The sequence below is a fragment of the Leptonotus elevatus genome, chromosome 4 (assembly GCF_054856555.1).
Source record: "Leptonotus elevatus isolate MCC_2025b chromosome 4, RoL_Lele_1.0, whole genome shotgun sequence".
Taxonomy (NCBI): Eukaryota; Metazoa; Chordata; class Actinopteri; order Syngnathiformes; family Syngnathidae; genus Leptonotus; species Leptonotus elevatus.
In genome coordinates, this window is record NC_141242.1 from 28,218,002 (window position 1) to 28,236,586 (window position 18,585).

Genomic DNA, 18,585 nt, shown 5'->3' on the forward strand with positions numbered 1-18,585 from the left:
GGGGCGCTCCTGCTCCTGGGTTTGCTCTCCGGCCGCTGGCCCCGGCGGGGCCCGGGGCTCGTCTTTTGGCGCTGCTGCGGCCTGGGGGGCCCTGAGGTGTTGCGCTTGCTCTGCCCTGGCAGGTGTTGACGGCCCCCCTCTTTGGTGGAGATTTTCATGCATGCCAGATCCACCACACCAGCATCTATCGAAACTCAGACACAATCTGCTTCTCCCTCAGGTCATTGAATCGGTGGAGGCTGGTGTCTGTGGATCTCACTCTGCTTCGTCTGTCCTTCCTTCCTTTCCTCAGTCTCTCCTTTGGTCTCCCTGATTTGTTGGAATTTAGATGTTTCTGGGGTTGGCGAAGGACTCTGGTTGGTGGCCCGGTGGGTGGTGCCTGGTCGGTGCTGGATTTCACTTTCCTTTCTTTTCTTTGGTCCTTCCTCGTGTCTCCTGACGGCGGTGTTCGGTTTAGGTGAACGGTATGGGATTTTTTAATAGGTTTTTGGTGAACTAATGAATACACACACACACACACACTCACACACATACTCACCCACATACAAAATAATAATAATAAATTTTTTTTTTAAAAAGGAGAGCAATGATGATGACATGTCAAATCGGTACAGTTACCGAATGAACAATACTGAGTGAGCTCTTAAGAAAAAACAAAAAAGACAGGGATGTCCTTGTTCTCCTTTATTATTTAGTTTGGTGGCAGAGTTGTTAGCTTTTTTTTTTTAACAGCCCTGATATTGAGCCTTTAAATGTATTGGGTAATCATCTGACAATAACTAAATTAGCTGATGATACGACAATATTTTTGAAAAAAGCAGATCACATTCCTTTGGTAATTAAAAAGATAGAAACTTTTTCTAAAGGATCTGGGTTATATTTAAATTTAAAAAAATGTGAGTTAATGTCAATACAAGATGATCACCCACCGGATTTATATGGAATTCCAGTGAAAAATGAGGTGAAATATTTAGGTGTGACCATAACAAAAGACTATAAAACCAGAGAAAACTTGAATGTTGTACCAGTGTGGGAAAAAAGCAAATCTATACTTAATTCGTGGTTACAAAGAGATCTGTCAATTTTTGGACGTATTTTGGTAACCAAAATTGAGATTTTCTCAAGATGTATATACCCAGCCTTTTCTTTATACATTTCGGATCCTTTAATTAAATCAATAAATCAAACAAATTTTAATTTCATTTGGAAAAACAAACATCACTATTTGAGAAAAGGGGATGTATTGAAACCATTTGAAGAAGGTGGGCTGAATGTGATTGATTATGAAGTAATCAAAAGTATAACAATTTCATCAGCGGGTTTTGTTGTATTGGAAACTGATTTATAATCATAACTTTACTCCACATTCTGTTCCTTTCTGGAATAATAAATGTGTTCTAGTGAAAATAAAATCTTTGTTTTATTATGATTGGGTAGAAAAAGGTATTTGGTCGATCTTGCACTTAATGGATATAAGAGGAGAATTTCTTAGATTTGAGGATTTTGTCACAAAATTTGATTTAAGATGTACGAAACAACAATATTCAGGGGTAATACACGCTATACCAAAAGCTATGGTAAACATTGTGAAAGAAATGTTACTTTATGACCTAAGAACACCTACGATTCCATCACTTTTTATTGACGAGGTTAATCTTATAGATAAAAGATGTACTAATACATTTTTACGTGGTAGCCTTACATCCCAAATATTTTCATTGCCTATAAAAAGGACACATTTGTTAAAAGAATATACTCAAGAAATTAGTGTTAGAATTAGAACCCGGTACCTTACTCTACCTATATCACCGAAGGCTAAAGAAACACATTTTAAGGTAATGAATGATGTTTATCCTTGTGAGGACTTTATGAAACAGAGGTTTAAGGTAGAACAAATCTGCTGTGTTTTTTGTGGCTGTGATAAAGAGACTTTGGAACATTTGTTTTTTGAATGTGTGTACACCAAGGCATTTTGGGAAGAATTTCAGTGCTGGATTTCAATGATTCACTAACACTGGATTTCAAGAATATTAAGTTTGGGATTGTAACACAAGACAGAACAAAGGAAATTATGATCAATACTTTGATAATAATGGCAAAACAATTTATTCACAAATGTAGATTTATTAAATGGCGACTTTTGTTTTTGATTTATTGTAAGGAAATTGAAGAGTTTGGAAGGACATTGCGGAGGGTGAAGACGAAGCAAGCCTTGTCCGTATTTAATAATTAAAAAAGTTTACTGTTTGGTTAGACCTTTTTCTTTTTTTGGAGTGTTTTCTTTTTCTTGTGTCTTTTTTGACAGCACAGTTTATGTGCTCAGTTTGAATTGGATGTTGAAGTGTGAATTAATAAAGAAAGCACCCAAAAAAAAAGTTTCGCTCAGCATACAAAGCGCAACGCTTCTCTGCAAAAGTTGCAGTGAAGTCATGGGGTAACTTCAGTATCCATAAGCACAGGCCCAATTACCTCAGTTTCCATTCAATCAATGCCTCATTATTTGCTATTATATTTCCTACAGGATTAATTTTCATAACATGACATTACCCACACAGAACTAATAAACTGCATGAGTGTAACACTCAGTCAACTGGTTACTCTTTTTTTTTTTGACAAACATACAGTTCAGCAACTTCAGCATGTTAAAAAACTAATCAAAATAATACCCAAATTAATGATACAAATATTACTCAATTAAAAGTAAATTAATACAATTATAAATTGGCAACTAAAGCATGTGTAATTGTTCCTAAACCAACACTGTTGTAAGACAGCAAAAGGCAAAGTAGTTCAAATGACAGTTTTAATTACGGCCACCAGGGGGGTTGTGTGAACATGAAGCCTCACAAGCAGAAGCTTTTGTGAACCAATTTGATGTAAAGCTTCAAGTGTTCAAAAAGCTTCATCTGCCTATCACTACTTAAAGGATTACTCAACAGGAAGTTCGACTCTTTCGCCACCCCTCACTAAGATTTGAAATTGGCGCTCAAAGGGGGTGCTGCCTGGAGGACCGTTGGGTTGCGAATGGGGAGAGTGGCGTGGTCTGGCTGTGATTGACAGCAGCAACTCACTAAGAAGCCGTTTAAGGAGGCGTGTACGAGAATGGGCCGGTGGGTGTATACCATCACCAGTATACTATAAAGAATTCAGTTTTTCACTTGCTTACTTTTGTGTAAAAAGAAAAAAAAAGGAAGAAAAAAAAAGAAAAGAAAAAGCAACTTGACCATTTATAAAAACATCAGTGGAAGAGCAATGATTTAAGATTTTATAGACATAGTTAAGCTAGCTAAAATAGCTAAAATATATATAGACAGTGAGCAGAATATTTCCGCTTCATTTTAATTTGTTAAACTCAAACCACAGTGATCTTATTATTCTCTCCAATGGTAGCAAAACACTCCACCATTTGAGTGTTGAGTATGAATGGCATGCTGCTTGTTTCAGGTCTTCAGCTTGGTCACATTTTGCTGCGTTTGGAGTGGCTCTCTAGCTGACAAGCAGCGCGTTTGTTGCGATGGTGAGGGAAGGTCGGCATCAGTTCAGGCTCACAAGCTGCACATCACAGAGAAACAAGATTAACATAAAACGACAAGAATCATTTCAAGCTACGGTTCCATATAACGGCAATTTACTCACGTAGCGGTTTCTCCTTAAAGTAGGAACTCTCCAAACAATCTTTGGCAGAAGCTCTGGAAAAACACACCAAAGACGTACTGTACATGCAATATGTTAACATCAACTACCTCCACAGCAGGCATAGTGGCTGCAGCAGATTGGCACATAAAACCAATTTTTTTTAGATGTAAAATGTTCAAAGACATGAACGACTGGATTAGAATATGAGGTGTTGACTCTTCCGTGCTCTCATGTCTGTCCTCAGTCTGTCTTCAATCAAGCAATGTGTCGCAGGAAGTCCTCCCGCATAGCCAGTCAGATTTTGGACCTTGGTCCACACACAAGGCGCACCTCACTATTAGGTGCACCGTAATATTTTGCGAAAATTTAAGACTTTAAAGTGTGCCTTATAGTCGTGAAAATAAGGCCCCACAAATATATGCATTGTTATTAAATTTATTACTGCCAAATTGTGTTACAATGACTCCTTTGCACAACGTTGAATGTTTTAATTTTGTTAAGTTCAATACGGATAAGCATTGTAAAATGACGCAACTTTACAGCATACGAACCAGACAAGATCGGTGTGTTCTTTTCATATTAAGAGCTATCTAATTTTTAACATTAATTAACTTGCAAACTTCTGCTCATTTTTAAAATGGTAAAATAAACTTGACGCCAGTCCACACAAATATATGGATTATTTAATTTATTACTACTAAATTGTGTTATAGTGACTCAACACGACGAATGCTTTTATTTGTTCTCAGATATGTATTGTAATGTAAAGTGACGCAAGCGAATCAGAAAAAGATATCGATGTGTTACACTTACGAGCTATTTTCTGGAGTTGCTGAATAAAATACGCCACATCAAAAGATCAAGTGGGTTGGAGTCACTCCAAGTGACAAGATGGCATCCATTCGACTCTTGGCTCTCACATGGGGTTGAGAGTGAACCGGTGGTAGTGCTACACAGTCCAAATGGCTCCTCCACTTGAACATTCTGCCCCATAAACATTGTGCATTGTAGCTCCAGTGCAGCTACAGTGCATTATTGGGTAATTTTTTGGGACGTTTCTGCTGCGTCGCGACTGGAATTCCCTTAGTAGAGGCTTTCCAAATAAGGGGTGGTCGTTAATCGAGCATTAAAAAAATAGTACCGTTTAAGGCACTTTAACGCGATACTTATGCGACAATTTAGACACCCATAATATATAACCATCCATTCGTCTTCTACCGCACATCCGAGGTTGGGTCGCGGGGGCAGCAGCTTTAGGAGGGAAGCCCATACTTCCGTATCCCCAGCCATTTCAACCAGCTCCACCGACGGGATCCCAAGGTCTTCCCAGGCTAACCAGAGACATAGTCTCTCCAGTGTGTCCTGGGTCATCCCCGGGGCCTGCCGCCGGTGGGACATGCCTGGAACACCTCTCCAGGTTGGCGTCCAGGAGGCATCTGAACCAGATACAGAGCCACCTCAACACGGAGGAGCAGCGGCTAGACTCTTTTGAGTTCATCCCGGATGAACGAGCTTCTCATCCTATCTCTAAGGGAGAGCCCGGACACCCTGCACCACTGGTAAATCGAGAGCTTTGCCTTTCGGCTCAGCTCCTTCACCACAACGGTCCCACACAGAGTCCACATCACTGCAGATGCTGCACTAATTCGCCTGTCAATCTCCCGTTCCATCCTGCCCTCACTCGTAAACAAGACCCCAAGATACTTAAAACTCTACCACTTGGGGCAGAAACCATTCCACCCTGGTCTCGGACTTGGAGGTGCTGAGCTTCATCCCAACCTCACACACTTACAGCAACAGACATAGCTTCACACTCGGCTGCTCCAGTGAGAGTTGGAGATCACGGCTTGATGAAGCCAACAGCACCACATCATCTGCAAAAAGCAGAGATGCAATGCTAAGGCCACCAAACCGGACCCCTTCAACACCTCGGCTGCACCTAGAAATTCTATGCATAAAAGTTAAGAACAGGATCAGTGACAAAGGGCAGCCTTGGTAGAGTCCAACCCTCACTAGAAACGAATCTGACTTAATGCGAACCAAATTCTGACACCGGTCATACAGGGACCGAACAGCCCGTATCAGGGGGCTCTGTACCCCGTACTCCACTTCAAGGTGCACAGTACAGGTAACAATAAAAAGCAATTGACGCACACAGTAGATAAAAAGGTCAAATAAAAATCTGGGTAAAAAAATAATAATCAAGAATTAAAATCATCCAGGAAAAGCTTTTTTAAACCTGCGGCTAAAGCATAAGTTATATGGTGTCCATGGTGTCAACAAATCTCAAAAAAGTTGAGACAAGGCCATTTTCACCACTGTGAGGCATCCCCTCTTCTTCTTACAACAGTCTGCAAATGTCTGGGAATCGAGGAGACAAGTTTCTCAAATTTAGAAATAGGAATGCTGTCCAATTCTTGTCTAACACGCGTCTCTCTAACTGTTCAACTGTCTTGGGCTTTCTTTGTTGCACCTTTCCCTTTATGATGCACCAAATGTGCTCTATAAGTGAAAGAAGTGGACTGCAGGCTGGCCTTTTCAATACCCTGATCCTTTTCCTACGCAGTCATGATGTTGTAATTGGTGCTGCATGTGGTCTGGCATTATCGTGTTGAGAAATGAAAGATCTCCTCTGAAAGTGATGATGCCTGGATGGGAGCATATGTTGTTCTCAAATCTGAATACACCTTTCTGCATTGACGATACCTTTCTAGATGTGGAAGCTGCCCATGCTACACACACTCATGAAACTCTATACGATCAAAGATGAAGGCATATAAACTGAGTGCTGATAACAACTTGGGTTGTCCTTGTCCTGTTTAGTCAGTATGATATAGCGCCCCAGTTTTCTACAAAGAACTTCGAATCGTGATTTGTCTGACCACAAAACAGGTTTCCACTTTGCCACACTCCATTTTAAATGACCCCTGGCCCAGAGAAACGCCTGCGCTTCTTGGTCTGCTTTAGAAATGGCTTCTTCTTTGTACTTAGTTCTTAGTTTCATCTGGCAACGGGGGATTGTGTTCACCAACAATGTTTTCTGGAAGTATTGCTGAGTTCTTTCTGTGATTTCCCTTACAGTAAGCATTCCTGTATGCGGTGCAGTGCCGTTTATGGGCCCGAAAATCATGGGCATCCAGTATGATTTTTCGGCCTTGACCCTTACACAGAGATTGTTCCAGATTCTCTGAATCTTTGGATGATGTTATGCACTGTATATGATTATTACTTCAACTTTTTTGCAACTTTTTGCTGGTAAATACCTTTCTGATATTTCTCCACTATCTTTCTGCGCAACATTGGAGGAATTAGTGATTCTCTACCCATCTTCGCTTCTGAGAGACACTGCCACTTCGAGAAGCTCTTTTTATACTCCAATCAAGTTGTCAATGGACCTCATTAGTGGTAACTGGTCTTCCAACAGTTTTTTGTGTAATTGTGTAAATGCAATTGACTTTTCCAGCTTCTTATTGCTTCCTGTCCCAAGTTTTTTGAGATTTGTTGGAACCCTGAAATTTACAATCAACATATTTTTCTCTTAAAAATTATACATTTTCTCAGTTTACACTTTTGACCTGTCATCTATGTTCTATTCTGAACAAAGTATTGGAATTTGGCACTTTCACAGAATTGCATTCAGTTTTTATTCACAATTTGTAGTGTCCCAACTTTTTTGGAATTGGGTTTGTACAATAATATTAATTAGCTGTGAATATACACTTATACTTTTAACTCCAAGACATCAGATTTCTTTTTAAAGTCACTGCATACCGAACTGAAAACCGTCAGCACAAAACCGAAAACCGAACCGTGGATTTTGTGAACCGTTCCACCCCTTATTATATATATATATAAATATATATATATATATATATATATGTATATATATATATATATATATGCAACCTAATATAAGAATTTTCCCCCAAATTCTCTTTATTCTGCTCATCAGCAAAAATTCCATTGTGCAACGACAGTTTTAACACTATATGGTAGCATTAAATATGTATACAAAATATAATAATAATCATAATCATAATAATAATAAGATGATGATGATGCTGGAGATGCTTGTTCATATTGCTCGTGTTTTTTTTAACCCATTTTGGATGGAAGCTAGGGGTGCAACGGTACAGGTAGCCTACGGTATAGTCCGTACCTAGGTTTTTGGACCACGGTTTCGGTACGTGATTTTTGCATAAAGAGAACAATTTCCCCCCACCCCAAAATCTCTTTATTTAGCTTGTCAGCAAAAGTTGCCTTGTGCAACGACAGTATTAACATTATACAGTAGTATAAAATATGTAAACAAAATAAAATAATAATGTCCATCCATTTTCTTAACCGCTTGTCCTCACAAGGGTGGCGGGGGCGCTGGAGCCTATCCCAGCTGGCTTCGGGCAGTAGGCGGGGTACATCCTGAACTGGTTGACAGCCAATTGCAGGGAACACAGATGCGAATAACCATCCACACTCACAATCACAGAGTTTTTCCTATGTAGAAAATTTGGTGGCGGTCGCCACCTAATTTGCTTGCCGCCTCCAGCCTGAGCGACTGATATCGCTCAACACAGCCACAGCGCTGCAGCTGTGTTGATTGAGCTCTGCAGCAACGCATTTTAACTGCAGTTGCAGCGTTGCAGCAATTATGGAGGCGCTATATCAACAGCAGTGCACAGGAAAGACCTAAAGTAACAACCGAAGAAGAAACTTTTTCTTTTCTTTTTTTACTTTATTGTACCGAAGAAACAGATCATGAAGCAATCGTTGCACACACCCACTTCCTGGTTGCGAGGCAGAGGACCGGTGGCTTCAGCCATCGATAAAGATAAAAACACAGTATATACAATAAACATAATAGTATTTTACAACAACGCTGAACTATATTTACAATTTAATATGTACTAGTGAATGCATCTTTAATGATTGTAGTAAAAAAAAAGAGAAAAAAAAAGTCGCGGGTCGCCGGCGAAGGAACAACACAGGGTCATCCACTTAAATAAGCTTTCAGCCAGCCGCAGCACAGAGCCTCCCTTGGCGCTCGCTCGGCCTATGGTCATGGCTCCAACTTCGGGTATGGCGCATAGAGTGTGGCACAATACTGTCAGCCGTAACCACGACAACAAGGCGGAGCCACGGACTTTTAAGTACAGTCCGTCTGAGTCGCTCACAAAAAGTCCCCCGTTGCCTTCGTGGCTGCCGGTCTGTTGTAAACCACAGAACTGCTGAACCCCCATAATTGCTTTTTTGTTGTTGACCCACTTCTGCTCAACACTTAGAATCAAAATACTTTTCTCATTGAAGCTACGCTGGCATGACAACAAAAAAGAAAAGGAAAAAAGGTACCATCACACAAGCCTGTTTTTTAGGTTCATGTTGCTATCTTCAGCTAGCCTGTCCAATAAAACATGGGCAACAACTGCGTGCTAAAGATGAGTCGTAGCTGGTCTGAGGACAACGGGGATGCGGCATCCCAATTGACGTTCAAGTGGTGAGTGATATACAGTATTTATTTCTGGCAAACTATGTCTTCACACGATCAGTGGCACCGTTTGGGGACGGCAATAAGTAAACAAAACATTCTAAATTGAGCTAGTGCATTGCATGAATGTCAGTACAGTGTATATATTGTAATACTTTTGTTATCCTTCAAAGCATTAATATTAATGTGTTCAAATAAATGAGCTAATTGTAATGGTTTTAGAATGAATCATAGCCATGAATGCAGTTGTACAGTATAAAAATGCTTAATATGATATCATCACAAAACTTAAGGGCCACCACTGCAAATTATTTTGTTGATGCCCACAAACATGTGCAGAGTGTGAAATTTTCTGATAATACTTGCACTGTTGGTCTAAACATCAACTTGACATTTTTAGTATTTAAGATGTAAATGTATATTTAAGGTGTATGATGTGTAGACATTTGTACAAAAAATATACTAAATATAAATATAATATCAAAAACATTGTAGTATTTATCAGTAATATAATGAAAATGCTTTGAAATGTGAATACCAGTATTTACTTTGCAAGTCAATTTACGTGCGCACCCCTAAATTTTCTTCCTGTGCTCCTAAAATTTAAAATGAGGGATTACCACACTCCTCGCAAAAAATGTTAGTCAGCAGCCCTGATATACAGTATGTGTGCTCGATATGGGTAAACCACCATCAGCAAGTCTACCCACAGGGAGGGGCCACTGCATTTCTGAGGAGTGTCCCACATTGTCCCTCAGAAATGGCCGATAATGGTATCGGTCACCGCCACGAGTCCGATACCTTAAAATAAGACTGGTATTGGCACCGAAACCTGGTATCTCTAGTCACCCATCATAGTCAGGATGGTACCACCTCTGCCAAAATTTGCCAGGAAAAACCCTGCAATCACACTTATCGACAATTTGGAGTGTTCAATTAACTTGACATGCATGTCTTTGGACTGTGGGAGGAAACCGGAGTACCCGGTAAAAACCCACGCAAGCACGGGAAGAACATGCAAACTCCACCCAGGAAGGTCGAAGCCCAGACTCGATCTCACTGTGAGGCGGACGTGCTGCCCAAAAATAATAATATAATAATAATAATATATTTTTTCAAAAAATCAGTGTACATCAGGATGATGACGCTGGAGATGCTTGTTCATGTTGTTCGTGTTTCCTTTAAATGAACCAATTTTGGCCGGGAGCGAATTGCTGCGGGATCCTATAACCTTTAACACAGAAAAGTGGCCATTTTTCAAAAATGTTCCTTGTTCCCAACCGTAACCTTAAACTTCAAACATGTGGAAGAAAACCGAAAAAACATTTCTTACTGCCTAGAGTCCATTGCAGAATGCGAGCGTGTTCTTGCTTTTATTTTGTTTATCTGTGATAAATATAGTTTTTCTTCTTACAAAACATTGTTTGTAAAACTCAAAAACACACGTGTCTTGAAGCACGGCGTGTGTTGCCGTCATTTGTTTAATGGCTCCCGCGGGTCTGCGTCGCCTTCACGTGTGTGTTCTGATGCATTTCATCGGCTGGGGGACCGAGGGTTGCTGTGGGCAGGGCAAGGTGCGTGTCCGCTTTCCGGCTTTGGGGGTGGAGGCGCGCTGCTGCGCTGATTCCGGCTTGATGGTGGCAACGCTCCCGGTCAAAATGGATTAACGTATGGGACATGTTTCAAGCAACGTTTACAGACATACATTTCTGTTCGCTGTTTTCACTCATTTGTCGTTGTATTCGTTGACGAAGCCGAAATTATTCCACACCGCTTCTTCAAACTTTGGTCTGTCAACTATGCAGTTTGTGCTTGCAATTTCGTTTTTCACTTCTGTGTGAGGGGGTGAGCGGGCGGACCCGCAATAGTGATTGGGCATTAGGTCGCGGAGAGGGCTTTTCTGCAGCAAGCTGCCTCCGCTTGTGGACACTGGACAGGCACGCGCACACACACAGTGGCGTGTAAAGCGTCAATACAAAATATGTTGCGGACCGAAAACTCGCGGCCCATAAGGGCGTATTGCCCTGTGCAGGGCTGACCGAACGGTGCGGTCTAAGACCGAGGACCGTTGCATCCCTAATGGGAGTGCATTGCCGCGTTTCTGCCTTTGCAGGGCTGCGAGGGCGGATGTGTCATTTTGTTTTGTTTAGTTCACCTTGGTTTAATTTATTTGTCTTGACAGCCAAATTTAACTAATAGTTGCTCAACAATGAGCATGTATTTTAAGCACAGCTAAGTCTAGTGTCTTCATGTGTAAACTATAAAAACATATTTTGGACTGGAGCAAGGAAACAACTTTTGGTGTGCATATCAGAAAAATCAACATCAGGTAAGGTGCACTTGACATCATTTTTGGACAATGTTATTTATGTCCATGAAAACATTACTTCTGTCACCCTATGATGTGCAGTGCGAGGAAAGTGATGCCCAAGTTATTCATAGGTCTAACCCTCTGTGACAGTTATTTCTTAGCCTGCATTTAGGTCCATGCACTCTGAGTTCCACTCTCACTCCAAAAACATATATCTGCGTGTGCGTGTGTGTGCACACGTACCTGCGCTGTGGATTGTACATGAAGAGCAGATTGAGCAGCCTGTGTCCAGCTTCAGACAACCAGGTGAATTTATTCTTCAGGTTATTGTAGGGCTGCTTCCTCAGGCTATACTGCCCAATGAGAGGCAGCTCAGAAAAACCCTGTGGGAACACACATACTTGCGTTTAACATTAAAAGAGTATTGTGGAACTTTTTTACTCATGATTGCCACCTCTGGCCTGCAGCCTCTGTGTCAAGCTCGTGCAAGGTGCACCCCTCTCCCCCTAAAAAAAAAACTGTCCAAACACTCCTCACTGAAGGGAAGATACAAACTGATAGGCGCAGTCACAGTTACAAGCGGTAGACGAAGGGGTGGTGAATTTGAATGTTCACAAATCTTCTTTTCCTTTTGGCTTTTCCCTTCAGGGGTCACCACAGCGAATCAGTTGCCTCCATCTAACCCTGTCCTCTGCATCCTCTGCGCTCACACGAACTACCTTCATGTCCTCTTTAACTACATCCATAAACCTCATCTTGGGTCTTCCTCTAGACCTCCTGCCTGGCATTTGGAAACTCGACATCCTTCTGGCAAAATACTCACTATCTCTCCTCTGAACATGTTCAAATCATCCCAGTCTTGCCTCTTTGACTTTATCTCCAAAGCCTCTAACATGTGCTGTCCCCTCTGATGTACTCATTCCTGACCCTATCCATCCTGGTCACTCCCAAAGAGAACCTCAGCATCTTCATCTCTGCCACCTCTAGCTCTGTGCCTCCTGCCTTTCCTCAGTGTCACTGTCTCCAGACCAAACAACATCGCTAGTCTCACCACAGTTTTATAAACCTTTCATTTCATTTCAGCTGAAACTATTCTATGACACATCACACCTGACACTTTTCTCCACCCGTTCCATCCTGCCTGCACACGCTTTTTCACACTCGCCATTGCTCTGGACTGTTGACCCTAAATACTTAAACTCTTCCACCTTCTTGGTCTCTTCTCCCTGTAACCTCACTCTTCCATTTGGGTCCCTCCCATTCACACAGATACTCCGTCTTGCTACGGCTAACCTTTATTCCCCTCCTTTCCAGGACAAACCTCAACACCTCTAGCTTCTCCTCCATCTGTTCCCTGCTCTCACTACAGACCACAATATCATCAGCAAACATCATAGTCCATGGAGATTCCTGTCTAACCTCGTCTGTCATCCTGTCCATTACCATAACAAACAAGAAGGGACTCAGAGCTGATCCCTGATGTAGTCCCACTTCCACTTTGAACTCCTCCGTCACACCTACAGCACACCTCACCACTGTCTTACAGTCCTCATATATGTCCTGCACCACTTGAACATACTTCTCTGCCACTCCAGACTTCCTCATTCAAAACCACAGTTCCTCTCTGGGCACCCTGTCATAAGCTTTCTCCAGATCTACAAAGACAAAATGCAGCTCCTTCTGACCTTCTCTGTACTTCTCTATCAACATCCTCACAGCAAATACTGCATCTGTGGTACTTTTTGGAATGAAACCATACTGCTGCTCACAAATGTTTACCTCTGCCCTCAGTCGAGCTTCAACCACTCTTTCCCATAGCTTCATTGTGTGGCTCATCTGCTTTATTCGTCTGTAGTTGCCACAACTCTGCACGTCTCCAGCAGACTTCTCTATTCCTCAGGCATCTTCCCACTATCTAAGATCCTGTTGAACAACCCAGTCAGAAATTCTACTGCTACCGCTCCTAGACACTTCCATACCTCCACAGGTATATAATCAGGACCAAGTGCCTTTCCACTCTTAATCCTCTTCAATGCCCTTCTCACTTCATCCCTATAAATCTTAGCTACTTCCTGGTCCACAACAGTCACGTCTTCTACTCCTCGTTCTCTCTCATTTTCCTCATTCATCAACTCTTCACAGTACTCTTTCCATCTTCCCATCACACTACTGGCATCAATGTTCACAATGATAACTACTTATCAGATTCCTATAGTAATAAACTCAGGTCGTAATTTTCCTCGTTCGAATTATAAAATAAAATGCAGGCAACGCAATGTTATTATTATTATGACTAGGAACTCTGTAATGTTTAATAGCTCGTTTTACTTACTGTATTAAAACTCTGTTTATCACTTTATTCTAAAGCTTTGCTAGATAATGACTTAATTAGAGATTATAACCTTAACCTACTTGGTCTTTGTGAGACCTGGTTAAAACCTAATGAGTTTGTCTCGCTAAATGAGGCCTGTCCTCCAAACTCTGTGGGTTCTCATGTTGCACGTCCTTGTAAGAAGGGCGGCAGTGTTGCCCTTATTTATGAATCTGTACTTAATCTTAGTTCCCTCTCTCGTATTGTCTTTAATAATTTGAAGTTCTCGTTATGCGATCTACAGTCTTACTACCATTTTATCTCGTGGTTATTTATCGTCCCCCTGGACCTTAGTCTGGCTTTCTCAATGAATGTCCCGAACTTGTGGCTTACTTGGTAACTTACGCAGATAACATACTAATTATGGGTGACTTTAATATTCATATGAATTTTCCGTTAGAACCACTTACTGTAGCATTTCAGACGACAATTGATACTTTTGGTTTTACACAGATAATAAACGTAGCGACCCATAAAAATGGTAATACCTTAGATCTGGTATTACCTCGGGGTTTAGTAACCTCAAATGTAATGGTGTTGCCGTATACTACGACTATGTCTGATCATTACTTTATTAAATTTGACGTTTTGGCTCATTGACAACGTCGCAACCATAACCAAAGATACAGCAGCCGTAATATTAGTTCTTTAACAACTTCTGTGCTCTTTGAGTTGCTCCCCCTGGCAACTGCGTCCTTTCCTTTTTATACTGGTTAAATAGATAATCTTACTATTAATTTTAATGCTATTTTGGTAAATGTCCTCGATACTGTTGCGCCATTAAGAATTAAAACTCTTCCGAAAAGGCTTACTCAGTGGTTTACAGATGTAACCAAAACACTTAAAACAATCATGTAGACAGCTTGAGCGCAAATGACGTGCAACGAAACTTGAGGTATTTCGTCAAGCATGGTGCGATTGCTTGCATAAATATAAAAAAGCTCTTGCTTTAGCAAAAACTAATTATCTCTCTAAAATTATAGGTCTTAATAAAAATAACCCTAAACACTTATTTGATACAGTCGCAATGTTAACACAAAAGCAGCCGACGTCGCCGAGCTCCACGCATTCAGCTCACGATTTTATGCAATTTTTTTTACACAAAATATCTCGTTTATTAGAGATGAGATTATGGGCTCTGTGCCTAAATCTCATTCAAATCGCAAAATTTCTGATGTTAATAGTGACAGCCCGGCTAATAACTGTCCAACGACGCAATCTTATTTCAATAAAATATTGCTTGAAAACAGATCTGGTTATTGTGGCGAAACAAACAACTTGCTTGTTTGACCCGCTCCCGGGCAAACTGATTAAAGAATTGTTTAGTTTGTTTAATTTTAGGACCTTCGGTTTTAAATACTATGAATTTATCACATTCTACTGGCACTGTTTCAGTAGCTTTTAAAACTGCTGTTATTCAACCTCTACTTAAACGACCTAACCTTGACCCAGAAAGTCTCTGTAATTATAGGCAAGTATCAAATTTACCGTTTATTGCAAAAATACTTGAAAAAGTAGAACAGCTCACTATACTGAGACAGCCCTTGCCAAAGTGACAAAGGATCTTCTCCTAGCAATGGACTCCAATACCTCGTCAATATAATTATTACACGATCTAAGCGCCACCTTCGATACTGTCGATCAGAGCATACGATTAGAACGTCTCTAAACATGTATTGGTATTTCCGTGGTTTTGTTCTTATCTCTCAGAGAGAATGTACCGTGTAATCCATGGCAATGCGACCTCTGAGTTATGTAAAGTTACGTGTGGAGTCCCACAAGGGTCGGTGTTATATCTTTAGTTTAGGATACAATTAGTCTATGGTAAATTCATAGTCAATATAATAGCAGTTATTGAAGTTAGAAGTATATATTAAGATTTAGTTAAAAAGAGAATAAAAAACATTGATTTCTTATGTTAAAGATGTGCACTGAAATGATCCGCCACTGGGTGGTGGTAGTGTTTTGTTAATGGACGTTGCTGTGCATTTGAAGACAGACACGAAGTAGAGGGTGCGCTTGTTGCATGTAATTGGGAGAGTGAAGAAGAATAGAAAAAGACGTTAATGACGCAGTTGTATTTTTGTGTACAAGTTCTAGTAAAACCCAAAAAAGACAACTCGAGACTCCCGTCCATTTTGTATAGCAGAAACTTACAATTAGCCCCCACAGTCCGTAGTTGGCCCTCTCTTGTTTAACATTTATATGCTTCCACTTGGTGATATTATACGTAAATATAACATAAACTTTCACTTTTATGCTGACAATACTCAAATTATTTTTGCCTCTACAAATAACAGATCTGCATAATTGCTGTAATTTGGAGGCGAGCCTCGCCGACATTAAACAATGGATGTCGTTTAATTTTTTGCTCCTTAACCCAGATAATGAGATGATTGTCGGTCCTGCCCGTTATCGGCATCTATTTACAAAAACCTCTCTAAACCTTGGTAAATGTATTATTAGCCAAAGTGACTCAGCGTTTATATTCGACCCAACTCTCTTTTCAAATGCATATTAAAAATATTACTAGAACTGTTTTTTTTTTCCACCTTCGTAATATTGCTCAAATTAGTCCTATTTTGAACGATGGCGATGCAGAAATGATAATTCATGTGTTTGTTACGTCTCGCCTCGACTACTGTAACGTATTACTCTCTGGTCTTCCCATGACCAGTCTTAAAAGTCTGCAGTTAGTACAAATTGCTGCAGCTAGACTTTTGACGCAGACAAGAAAGTTTGATCATATTACCCCGATACTAGCCAACTTGCATTGGCTTCCGGTCCACTTGAGATGCGATTTCAAGGTTCTGTTACTTACATATAAAATATTACACGGCTTAGTGCCTTCCTATCTCGTTGATATGTACCATATGTTCTGACACGAAACCTTTGTTCGCAACACGCTGGTCTTTTGGTGATTCCAAGAGGCAAAAATAAGTCCGCAGGTTCTAGAGCGTTTTTGATTCGGGCTCCAGTGCTCTGGAATGCCCTACCCTCAGAGGTCAGAGACGCTACCGCTCTCGAAACGTTTAAATCGCGTCTTAAGACTCATTTTTATACTCTTGTATTTGGCTAAATGATGTGTCCCTGGTGACTCCCGCTGCTTTCTTTTCCTCCCTTCTCCATGGCTTGGAGAGGGAGTTAAGTGTTAATGACTGGATCGGATACTACTTTACGGGTTTTGTGCTGGTTGACCGGGATGAGATCCATGGAGATAGCTGCTCCGACCAACCGGGCTGGATTTGGATGAGGACCCACTTCCCTGACAACGTCGTCTTGCTGTGCTTCAACTTCTTCAATGGAATTTTGCACTATTCTAGGGGATGCTTAGTATCACAAACTATATAAAATGTTGCCCAGTCGGCATCCATTGCAGCCTGATCATCCTAGAAGGGGAATTACCACATTTGCGGTACCTTCTCAAGGTTTCTCATTTTTCGCCTGGTGTTTTTTCTTCTTTTTTTTCCCCTTGCTCTCTTGTGGTTCGATTAGGGGATGTCGTTGATATTTGTCAACTGTGGGTATGTGAAGCCCTTTGAGACTCTTGTGTGATTATAAATAAACTTGACTTGGCGTAAAAATAAATAAAATAAACTGTTCACGAACATCTTTTCAACTTTTATCGGACCATGACGTAAAAACAACGTGGGCTTCGTTCACTAACAAGTAGGGATGGGTACCTTTCGTATTTGAACTGAATTCTAAGTACCGGATAATTGATACCGGTAATGAACAGTTCCAATTTTCGGTACTTTTGTTCTGTTTTTTTGTGTGTGGTTGTGTGTGTGTAAATAAATGGTAATGTATTTCACAATAAAATATATATATTTTTTAAAAGAACATTCACTTAAACAGTATTTCCTTGTGCAGGTGTTTTTCAAGAACGTGCCTGTTGCATGTAGTGCGATGAATTTGAATCCACCTTTGAGAGAAATCTGGCAAAAATGGCAGTTTTAAGAGGATGTGAACGACAATGAAGAAAATAATTGGGAGCAAACTTTTTAATGTATTGAATTTTAATGTACCCGATATAATGCTCGCTAGTAGAGGTGTGAATTGCATAGTACCTGGCAAATCTATCCGTATCATGATTCATAGGTCACGATTTGATTAATCCCGATACAAATCTATAAATTGATAATTGCGCGGGGAGGGGGGGGGGTACTCAAATTTAGAAAATATTAATCAGTAAACTTGTACATGTACACTATAAGATTTGTATGAAAATTTTTATATTTTTCTGAAACTTCAGGCTTATAACTGAGCCACTGTATTTAACAAACATGTTGCAGTCTGTGTCATGTTTGAACAGCACTGAAATAAAATATTAAGGCTTAATGTTCCATTAATATAACATTCTTCCATGCTTAAAGTGTAAACCCTAACCTTAAGTAAGACGTTTTGTTGAATATTTCTATCAGAAATTGATGTTTAAACATTGATTCGGCCGCATATTGAATCAATTCGAGAATTGCACACTATAATATCGTGATATATATATATATATATTTTTTTTTGTTGTTGATTTTTTAGTTGCTAGTGCTACATGTTGGCCACAATATTTTCCCATTTTTATCCATATGCAATTATAAATATGGTCACCAGTAAGTATTGTTCTAAAACACAATTCATAACATACTGTAACGATGGTAAAGCCAAACACCTTACAATATTTGGTGGGTGAAAACAGAACTCTGCCGTGTTGGCGCTGGGCAGATGCAGGCAACGTGGCGGTGCTGCCTGCATATGACGAGCCGATTGCGGGGACATCCCAGCAGAAGT

At 40.4% G+C, this 18,585-nt stretch overlaps 1 protein-coding gene and 2 pseudogenes across 3 annotated transcripts in view; 2 read left to right on the forward strand and 1 right to left on the reverse strand.

The window, feature by feature from the left end:
* Positions 1-2,082: 2,082 nt before the first annotated feature.
* Positions 2,083-18,585, reverse strand: part of cdk10 (cyclin dependent kinase 10) — a 45,321-nt gene continuing 28,818 nt past the window's right edge. For all 3 annotated transcript variants that reach the window (XM_086073765.1, XM_086073766.1, XM_086073768.1), the window contains 3 exons: positions 11,673-11,812; positions 3,637-3,689; positions 2,083-3,552 (listed from right to left, as the gene is read on the reverse strand). In XM_086073765.1, the coding sequence (XP_085929891.1) occupies positions 3,458-3,552; positions 3,637-3,689; positions 11,673-11,812 (288 nt within the window). In that variant the 3' untranslated portion in view covers positions 2,083-3,457. The remainder of the gene's footprint in view (positions 3,553-3,636; positions 3,690-11,672; positions 11,813-18,585) is intronic.
* On the forward strand, positions 9,004-16,436 carry LOC147176469 (uncharacterized; annotated as a pseudogene).
* LOC147176470 (uncharacterized) lies at positions 15,725-17,468 on the forward strand (annotated as a pseudogene).